At 40.6% G+C, this 10,113-nt stretch overlaps 3 protein-coding genes across 6 annotated transcripts; 2 read left to right on the top strand and 1 right to left on the bottom strand.

Moving 5' to 3' along the window:
* Positions 1–4,151: 4,151 nt before the first annotated feature.
* LOC122614299 lies at positions 4,152–4,976 on the top strand. Of its 4 annotated transcripts, none has more exons than XM_043788853.1 (2): positions 4,152–4,479; positions 4,572–4,976. In XM_043788853.1, the coding sequence occupies exon 1, from the start codon at positions 4,259–4,261 to the stop codon at positions 4,430–4,432; it is 174 nt and encodes a 57-aa protein (XP_043644788.1). In that variant the 5' UTR covers positions 4,152–4,258; the 3' UTR covers positions 4,433–4,479; positions 4,572–4,976. The 4 variants fall into 4 exon arrangements, 3 of the variants coding, with proteins under 3 accessions (XP_043644788.1, XP_043644786.1, XP_043644787.1); XM_043788851.1 differs by having other exon boundaries at positions 4,549–4,976; XM_043788852.1 differs by having other exon boundaries at positions 4,534–4,976.
* A 1,925-nt stretch (positions 4,977–6,901) lies between these two features.
* Positions 6,902–9,085, top strand: LOC122612157 (glutathione S-transferase C-terminal domain-containing protein homolog). The gene is made up of 4 exons (XM_043785589.1): positions 6,902–7,146; positions 7,205–7,374; positions 7,438–7,903; positions 7,963–9,085. Exons 1-4 carry the CDS (start codon positions 7,003–7,005, stop codon positions 8,938–8,940), a joined length of 1,758 nt encoding a protein of 585 aa, XP_043641524.1. The 5' UTR covers positions 6,902–7,002; the 3' UTR covers positions 8,941–9,085.
* An 88-nt stretch (positions 9,086–9,173) lies between these two features.
* LOC122612159 (NEDD8) lies at positions 9,174–9,850 on the bottom strand. The gene is made up of 3 exons (XM_043785591.1): positions 9,712–9,850; positions 9,422–9,552; positions 9,174–9,357 (listed from the first exon to the last, which is right to left on the bottom strand). The coding sequence occupies exons 1-3, from the start codon at positions 9,727–9,729 to the stop codon at positions 9,252–9,254; spliced, it is 255 nt and encodes an 84-aa protein (XP_043641526.1). The 5' UTR covers positions 9,730–9,850; the 3' UTR covers positions 9,174–9,251.
* Positions 9,851–10,113: the final 263 nt, after the last annotated feature.

Raw genomic sequence — 10,113 nt, 5'->3', positions numbered from 1 at the left:
CGATATTGGAAAAATTAAATAAAATGAAGCTTAAATAAAATAAAACAATACTTAATATATTTTATTTATTTATTATACACCGTAACTGAAGGTTTTAATCTTAAGCTACGTGGAGGGATCGGCCATAGTAACTGAGACTTTTGGCCGGTTAGTGGGTACAGATTTACTTAACAATTTACTTACACAATTATTTAATTAAACAGATAAATTATTAGTAACTGAGACTTTTGGCCGGTTAGTGGGTACAGATTTACTTAACAATTTACTTACACAATTATTTAATTAAACAGACTACAATGACTAATATTAACATTTGTAAAGCATATTTACATATTTTAAGATAAGAGAAGATATAGTAATAGTAATATAGATATATAAGTAATCTATAATATATATATATATAGATATAGTAATTTGGCTGGTTTAACAAAACAGAATCGGCATAGACTGTTTTGTTGGTTGAATCCGTGTGACAATCTTGAGTGTCCCAGCCGTAGTCTGATTATTTTAGAAAGGACTTTTCTTGGTATTGTCGATGTTGGTTCACTTTTAGTCTTACGTAAGGCATATATATGTATGATAGCTTTCTTGGGTTTGTCAGCTTTTACCAAGAAGACGATTTTTCATGTAGAAAAGATTTGTCAGAGAATTATGGTTGACGTTTCGTATTTGCTTGACAGAGAGTCAAGGCAAATTCAGAGTTCCCCTCTGATTTTCACTGCTATCTGTATATGTACATAGTATGTATGTATATAGGTTGTATCTTGTTTTATTATTTAGTGATTCTAGTTTTTATATTACCAAGGAATGTTTGGCTATGCTGTGATCTGCACTTTGGAGGATAACTGATTTGACGTTGTTGTCTTCCTGGTTATTAATATTTGTTGATGTTGAGCTTTGTGTGTCACATAACGTAGGGTCCACGTTGATAAATTTCAGCAGTAGTCATCCTCTCTGGTTAATTGTAGAGGAAACAGGGGCAGTTGCTTCTAACAACTGATTTTGGGTCCAAAGGTGAAAAGTTTTGTTAGGAGGGATGTATGTAGAATGAGACAATGTAGATTTTTCATGCGATTTAATTGCAATAGTATCCACCGTGCTGTGGAGTAGCATTTGTGTGTTTTCAATCGCCATGCGGATGGATTTGGAAGTTTCGGAATTTGAGTATTATTTGTATTTTAAGTATATGTGATGTGTGTTTCTTGGAGTCAAATTATGTTTGGGTGGAAGTGTTTTATTAAAATTAGTAATTCCTTGTAATCGTTACAAAAGCCGTTCGTGTTCTATTGGAGCGTTTAAGTTTTATTTGAAAGGTTTGTTGGTTATATCTGTTCCGGATGGCATGGGTTCACCTAGGTCAAAACTGGATGCAGTGGAAATGCATGTGGAATTCGTCCAATCTGTAGGTAATGATGTTTCTGTGGGTAGAATCCTGTGTACTTGAAGGTGGCTTTGGCTTGGCACAAATAAGAGACAAAAGATTTGGCTGTCAATGAGTATAGAGATTCATCGTGGTGGCGGTTATTGTATGTAGTCAGTAGTCCACTTTCCGAATGGTTTTATTAGTTCTGACTTCCTTGTGTAGTTGATTGAAATGTAATTTAAATTAGCCATGCTTCGATTTCTTGAATTATTTGACCGTGGATATATTTATAGGTCTTTTTCACTTATGAGCTTCATGAATTGATCAGCTTGAAGGGAATTCTTGGTTTTAATTAGTACCTTGCCAGCGAATTCAGCTTGGATTGTGTTGTCAATAATTTTTATACCCGTTACTCGTAGAGTAAAAGGGTATACTAGATTCGAAGGAAGCGTTTCCGACCATATAAAGTATATATATTCTTGATCAGGATCAGTAGCCGAGTCGATCTGGCCATGTCTGTCTGTCCGTCCGTCTGTCCGTCCGTATGAACGTCGAGATCTCAGGAACTACAAAAGCTAGAAAGTTGAGATTAAGCATACAGACTCCAGGGACATAGACGCAGCGCAAGTTTGTCGATTCATGTTGCCACGCCCACTCTAAGGCCCACAAACCGCCCAAAACTGCCACGTCCACACTTCTGAAAAATGTTTCGATATTTTTTCATTTTTGTATTAGTCTTGTAAATTTCTATCGATTTGCCAAAAAACTTTTTGCCACGCCCACAAAACCGCCAAAAACTGTATGTGCTGAAGACTCTCCTTCGCACTTCGAATAGCTGAGTAACGGGTATCATATAGTCGGGGAACTTGACTATAGCGTTCTCTCTTGTTTTGATATTAAAAGGTGATACCTCAGGAACTTTGTATCTTTTGTTGATCTCATCTCGAATTTAAATGCTGCGAAAACATATTGCGGAAGCACATGCCCGGTGGCATTGAAGGATACCAAATTGGAATAAGTTAATTTATCGGTTCGAAATTCAATTAAAATGAATTCTCCCATTAACAGGAGCTTGAAAGAGCGCCAAGTTCGAATGGTTGGATTCAAAACTTACCTTTAAAAGTTCCGCTCAACCGAAAGCTCCAAGCGAAAGCTCACCGCGTGCGAGAGGGACAACGCGAACTTCGCCAGAGTGGGACAGCTAGAGGGTGAGAATAATCGCAGCGAGTCGCTCTCCCGGTCTATCGGCGCTGTGCGCCTGTTACAATTCCGGTCTAAATCTAAATGATGCTGCTCACTGCTCTAGTTGTTCGAATCGGAAGCGCCGGCGGAGCGAAAAAAACGAAAGAAAAGAACCCGTACACTCAACTTTTGAGCAGCAAGTACATGTATGTACATGTACGTACATATACATATGTGTTTGTTTTCCAGGAATGTCCTACCGCCAGATATTAAAAACAAGTTATTTCGCAGTCTGAAAGTATCTTCTCATGCGAATATCGCTCTCGTCAATTGAAGCGACTGCAACGCAACCAGCACTAATTTTCGAATTAAGGCATCGGGCGGGTGAACGAAGTCGAAAAAAAGACAACATCGTCACTTGAGCCACACAATTTCGATTCATGGACTCTAACGAACAGGCGCCCAGGCTTCGCAGCCACTAACCCATGAGATTTATCGCGCTGCCCCCGATTTCGTTCCGTTTCAACTGAGTGTGAATTTCTACGGCGTCTGTTTGTCTGTTTGTCAGTCTGTCAGACTGTCTGCTTGTCTGCGTGTTTGTTTGTTTGTTTGTTGCCTCGCCATGGAGTCGCTTTGAGCGGGCGTACTATGTATGAACGTGTGCCTGTGGAGTGGGGCGACGATAGAGTGGTGGTTTTGGGGAAATCATTCCGCGAATTGAGATTGAGTGGTGGATAGAGTTAGACTCTGAGCAGACTACATATTAGAGCTCACTCTGCGGTTCGGCACTCCTCCTATGCTCGGTTTTTGATTTTGGTTGGAAATTACAAGTCATGCGTACATATGTATGTTTATTTAAAAACTCTGAACGATTTCATATTCAATTCCATCACAATAAAAGCTCCACCTATAAAAAGGTGTTATTTTTCCATAGGGATTAAATTTTCGTTTTGTGTTAATTGTGGAATTCTTCATTCTTGTATAAGAAAATAATAAAACTTTATTTTCAAGATTTACAGATTTGCCACTAAGAAATTAAGTTTCCTAAATTGAAGACAATTTCTTGTCTTCTTCTCATTTCGTTTAATCAAAATAGAAGGCTGGTCCAGTTTACAAGTGCCTCCAATCGAAATATTTTCTGAGGTAACTATGTGCTCAAATCTTATAGCAAGACACAACATACGTCATCGGCATGCCTGGAAGCATGAAAAAATCCTTGAACATATTGACAGACCAGGAGTGCAGTAGCCGGAGCATATGGCTGCATGTCTGGCAAAGTGTGGCACAAATAACTGGAATAACTTCTGCCGAGTCAATGCCACATTATCGGAAACCGAAGTTGCTGGAGCGGAGGGGCAGTGAGGTGGGCGATGAAGAGGGGAGACACGACCGTCGTGGATCGACCATTAGAAGAGGCCTTGTTCAAGGACGAGGGGCAAGGGAATGAGGAGGAGGGGGTGACTGAGGAAGTGGTTCCAGTTGTCTCGCAATTGCTTGGGCATTCCTGGAGCTCCCCAAGGCCGCATTTGTTGGGACACAGTGGGTATATGAAGTAAACTACAGCCATTACAGACGTGTTTTAACATCTGGTTGCTCTGTACTTTCAGTAGGTCTTGTCTCTTATGATTTTTATTCTACTTCAAAATTCATAAGCATTTCTTTTTTCCAAATCCTATTCCTCAGTTGGCTGTCTTTATCCCTGCACTCCCGACCATGGCAATACTACCAATCTTCAACATTCGCTCTATTCGACCGAATCCTCTCCAGGGTCTAGAATTCTTATACGTTCCATTGCATTATAGTGTGCACGTTACCACGACCTTAATTTCGGCCATCGGCAACTTTTTGCACCGCCTGTGGTCACCACCCTTGAGGAGAAGTTGTTGATCCCAAAGCTCGAAGCGCGATTCATGCTACATTTTAGCACTGAAATTGTAAGAATGGTAATTTTAAATTTCTTTATCCGATCTATTAATGGTGTTATACAGTTTTCTATACCAAAGTTATTTCTAAACCGATCCCACAGTGCCACAGATGCAGAAAAAGCCTTAGCGAAGGAGAGGTTAAAGAGGTTAAAGCAGCCGCGGATGCAGCAGATGAAGAAGATGTTAGCCCAAGCGAATGCAGAAGTAAAGTACGAAGACGACAAGGGTCCATGACCAGGACCAGTCTGGACTTCAGGCGCTGCCATGGATCGGGAGGTTGGGAGGAGGTCGAGGAGAAGCAGGGCGATGGGAATTTGAGAAGGGGCAGCATCATCAGCAACAGCAACATAAACAAAACGACCATCAGAGCCGCAGGAACGGAAGAACCATGCACTCAACGAAATAAAACCAATTTAAATATCTAAATAAGGAAGGAAGTTTAGCATCTTAAATAATTATTTATTTTTTGTAAAGAAATGCCATATAAAAGATTATATAAAATGCAATTATGCAAAGGTGTGGGTTTAAATATTGTAGTTGTTATATGCACATTTGTTGTTTGTTTTATACATCATTTCGAAACACTTAAATTGAATTTCTTTCAAAAAGCATTGGTCCTGATGTCCTAGTAATCTCATGAAAAATGTTTTAGATGAGATGTACTCAGGTAAATATTATGATAAATTATAAATCGTTCTTTCTTACTTTTTACATACGTTAGGTAAGGTACACGTGGATACTTAGTTTTCCAATCTCTTGATCTCAGGATAAAAAGGGTAATACTTTCCAGTGCATTTACCCTCATGCATAAAAAAAACATGGAAAAAAAGAGGCAGAGTGTGTATGTGAGCGATTCTCCGGCTGTCTCTTGTTGAAATTCTGCCCATCCTCTTCCTCTTCTTCATGGGAAAATTCAGGCCGTGGGAATACATGTGAAATTTCGATGGTGTCCGGGAACAGGCGAGCAGCAGCGCTGGAAAGCGGATAGAGCACAGTACCCCTTCCCGCTGCTACTTCCCGAATCCCGTTCCTATTACCATTCCCATGCTGTGTTCCCCATCACGTTCCAAGCGAGAAAAAATTCTAAGCAAGAGCGAGAGGGCCTAAGTGCTGGGTGTTGCATTTCATGGCGAAGGGCTCGCAAGGAGTACGCGAGTGCGAGCGGGATGACTGCTGCCGGCCCTTTGTGCAACATTTTGTGGCCTCTGCCCTAGCACAGATTTTAACGGAACAACTTCGAGCAGGCGAACAGCGGTTGGAGCGCAGCGATCTCATACATGCAGCATGTTGCAAGTTATATGTGGTATCACTGAGTTCTCGTTCCCCAAGCAAAAAATTATTATAAACTCCTATTTTTCAGCTAACAAAGGGCCAAGGTTATTCCCCGAGGCCATCATTAGGGTAGAAGGTTTCGTTTCGATTAGAAATCGCAGCAGGCGAGCAGCAAAGTACAGCAGGTAAAGAAAGCCGTCGCAACATTCTGCCGGGTTCCCATTCCCATTCCCATTCCACATCAACATTACCATTACCTTATGCCCATTCCTTGGTCCATCGTTCCTCGGAATGGCTAAAATTAACTTGCATTAATGGGCGGCTAATACCCTTCCACTTTAGCAGGTCTCAAATTTTGAAATCATCTCACCGTCACTAACTTGTTATGATGTATATATGTTGGCTTTATGTTAAGAAATTTAGAAAGTTATTTGACTTACTATTCCGTAAGACCAAATGATGTATTTATATTATATATGTAAATATTTAAGTTGCAAAATTGGTTTGGTTTTAGTTTTTTTAAAATTTTACTTGCTTAAACTATTCTAAGCCAACTTGCTCCTAAAAGTGGAAGGATTATTTCCAAGGGCAGTGTATCACCACAATTATGTTGCCCTTTTTGCTGAGCCAGAAGAACTGCGGCAAGCAGCACTTCTTTATTTTTAGCCATCAGGCATTGGGAAGGGACAAAACAGGGGAAGTTAGTGGGAATAAGAATGGGAACGACAGAAACATAAAAAAAGGATGATCTGCTTAAGGCGAACCAAAACTAGTCTGTGTCAGAAGGGATTTCAGGAATATTTTATTGAAAACAATAGCTTTTGCATCACAGAAATGAACGTAAATACATCAAACCAAAAGGGCATATTTAATATGGTGTTCAGAAATTGGTTCTTGACATTAAAATTGGTTTTAGTCCTCTTTACAACGAGAACGAGAATTATCAGTTTTATTTTAACAATATTAAATAGTTTAATTGTACAAAGTTAATTTACAACTCTCTAAAAATAGGCTATGCTATGATCTCCATAGATATAAATATGGATATGCTATTTTAAAATTTAAATAGTGCGCCACATACAGTCCGATAAGTAATCGATAACCGAAGTTCACATCGCAGAGTAAATTGACAGATGAATGCCGATGGCTCTTCCTCTTTCCCTTTTGGCCCCCAGCTGGTTTATAATTTTCTTGCTCATTTATTATATTTTCGATTTTCGTTTAGTTTCCATTTTGTTTTGATGATCGGTTAATGAAACTATGGATCAGTTGTACCTGGAGATCGAGATCAGCACTCAAAAAGAGACCACCATTTATACTAGTGTGTCCTCGTTCTTGGCTTTGTTTACATACAAATTTTTAAACGATCCAAAAAATGTGCGAGTGAACTTCGTTTCCACAAAGGTTGGTTGATTCAATTATGTAGCTTAATTATAGAATGATAACCAATTTTCAATCTAAGATCGAAGGCGGTAAAATAGCTTTACGAAGTTCCCAACTCAAAAAGGAGCTGACGGATCGACACATCACGTGCAGGGATGCCGCATCCTTGCCCGCCATTCAGGATTTAAAACTTCCGATCTACGAAAAGGACGGAAATACCTTCATAGCTGGAACGTGTGCTGTTTGCCGGTTGGATAATAAGTTTATTGGTAAATAAGTGAAAACATTCACTTAATATTTCCTTTATTTCAGTGAGCTTATTGCAAGACAATCGAATGAGGCACTAAAGAAACTTTTAGGATTTAAGGGAAGTTGCCTGTTGGCTCCGTCAGAAGCCTCTATTTGGACTAGATTCTGTGAGGTGGATGTGGTTGCTGTTGTCAGTCAACTTCATAGTGGGCAAATTTTGGATTCCGTCCCACAAGAAGTGGTAAGGTTCGAGCAGCATATGAACGAACCAGTGAGGATGCATAACATCTATAAACAGGCCAGGGAGCAGGCCAATCAGACTGAGAATGGCGGCAAAGTCAAGAAGAGAGAACGAGTGCAGATTAAGTGCACCACACCTAAGGAGGAGCTGCTTATAGAACATCGCTTTGCCGAGGGCATCAGCTTCACAATTGCCGATATAATTTTATACCCCCTGTTTAGAATTGTCTTCCAGCATTGCGGGCAGATGCTGCCCCATTTTCCACTTACTAGTACCTGGTTCAGCGAGGTTAGTACAGTTGATCTTCCCAAATAAATATAGAAGATATAAAATTATATTTGTTTTAGATCGATTCTTTTGACGATAAGTGCGCCAGGGTTCTAAGTGATCTTTATGTGCCGCAAGCTGTAAAGACCCCTCCCGGAGAACTGGGAATCCCCGACTGCGAGGCCACCAGTCTGTACAAAGCCGATCCCAAGCGATATAAACCCAGAAACCGCATTTACACCAGTCAGTTAATGGTGGAAGCGGCTCTAAATAAGCTTTCTTCGCTGCAACTGCAATTCAGCTCCGATTCGGAGCACACCTATGGCCAGCAGCTTATCAATTGGGAGCAGATTGAGCCCACACATGCCAAGAGTTCCGCACTGCCCAAGGAGCGACTCGAGCGCAAGAGGCAGCAGCTGGAGAACATGGCCAATGCGGTGGTTTCCCTGGCGCAACCAGGTGACCGCATTGTGGACTTCTGCAGCGGCACAGGGCACTTGGCCATACTTCTAGCTCTCAAATTGCCAAATTGTACCATTATTGTGATGGAAAACAAAGCTTTCTCCTTGCTCCAAGCTCAAAAAAGATCAACCGAATTGGGCTTAACCAATTGCGTTTTTTACCAATGCAATATAGATTACTTTGTCGGAGCATTTAAAATCGGGGCCTCTCTGCATGCCTGTGGAACAGCCACAGATATCGTCTTGCAGCAGTGCCGAAGAGCCAAGGCACATTTTGTTTGCTGTCCTTGCTGCTACGGCTCTCTGCAGCCCATGGCTCACATTTCGTACCCATTGAGCGCAGCGTTCCAAAGGGTGTTAGACGCAAAGAACTACTTGTACATTGCCCACTCGGCAGATCAGGCACACGAGATGGGGACCACCAACTGCAAGCCGGAAACCACGCTTCAGGGACTCCACTGCATGTCCGTGGTAGACACCGATCGCCAGCTGCAGGCGGTGGAGGCGGGCTACCAGGTTATTCTCACACGCTTAAAGCCCGAACAGTGCACGCCAAAGAATCACCTGCTAGTCGGACGTTTTGTTAAACAGAACTGAACTTACAAACTGCCACTGAGACAAAATAAATGCCTTTTTAATATGCTTTAAGTCTACGCCCGCCATTGTGCAGTTTTCTTCTTTTTCTTCGAATGATTTATATTTTGGCTTACAATAAAAATGTCTTAGACCATGCTGGCTTCAATTCATTGTCTAAATTTTTCTGATGCGAATATACAATTTGTTTTCTTCTAAACCACTTTTTGGACTGCTTTATAGATTACATATTTTAATTCTCCATATGACGCTTCTCAAGCTTAATATATTTGAGTGAATTTTAAATGAATGTTTTCCGCTTATGAACACGCTAGTTACATACAAGGTATCAGAATGGAATCACCTCCTCGCAGAGCTAAAACCAAGTGAAGAACAGATCCACCTTGCACTTTGTAGTCCGCCGCGGTTTTGTCGTCATTCCTGGAATGGAAGTCATTCAGATGCGAAATGACCTAAAATCAATGACTAATAGCTCAAAACTCACATTTGTTTGCCGGAGAAAATAAGACGCTGCTGCTGGGGCGGAATGCCCTCCTTTTCCTCCACGCGCTCCTTTATGCGATCTACCTTGTCTGTGGGCTCAATGTCGATCTCGATTTCCTTGCCAGTCAGGGTCTAATGGAAACATAATACATATTTACATTAATAATCCAACCACACATATATTCACTGTAATCTCCCCCGATTTTGTTGTTGTTTGGGGTGCCGCTAGACACGTCGGCTTTGATTTATCTTTATCCTAGTTATTTTGAAATACATATCTCCCCCGCTAACCTTCACTTTGATCAACATTTTGTCTGTATTTAACTAGCCGCTCCTCTACAAATTCAAAATTTCCTAAATTTTTGCAAATCTCCACAGCTGGTTCTCTTTTTTTGGCTGTCACTTTCGGCGTTGGTACGACTGTCAAAACATCGATTACACTATCGATGATTGGAGTACACTATCGATTGTATTACACACTATTAAAGTATAGTATATTTTCATCGTTTCTATCTCTTCAAATTCTCTACTTGGGCACCTGTAAATATTACATTTTGACATTTGGTTATTTACAATTTGTCTAATTCGGTTTCGAGTCCTATTTAATTAGAACTGAAATTTTGATTACTTTATTAAGAATAATGTAAAACAAATCCATCAGAACCATAGAAATAAGAAGCGCCATATTTTAAG

Source organism: Drosophila teissieri, chromosome 2R (genome assembly GCF_016746235.2).
Source record: "Drosophila teissieri strain GT53w chromosome 2R, Prin_Dtei_1.1, whole genome shotgun sequence".
NCBI classification, from domain to species: domain Eukaryota; kingdom Metazoa; phylum Arthropoda; class Insecta; order Diptera; family Drosophilidae; genus Drosophila; species Drosophila teissieri.
This window is presented reverse-complemented; position numbering and strand designations above follow the sequence as displayed.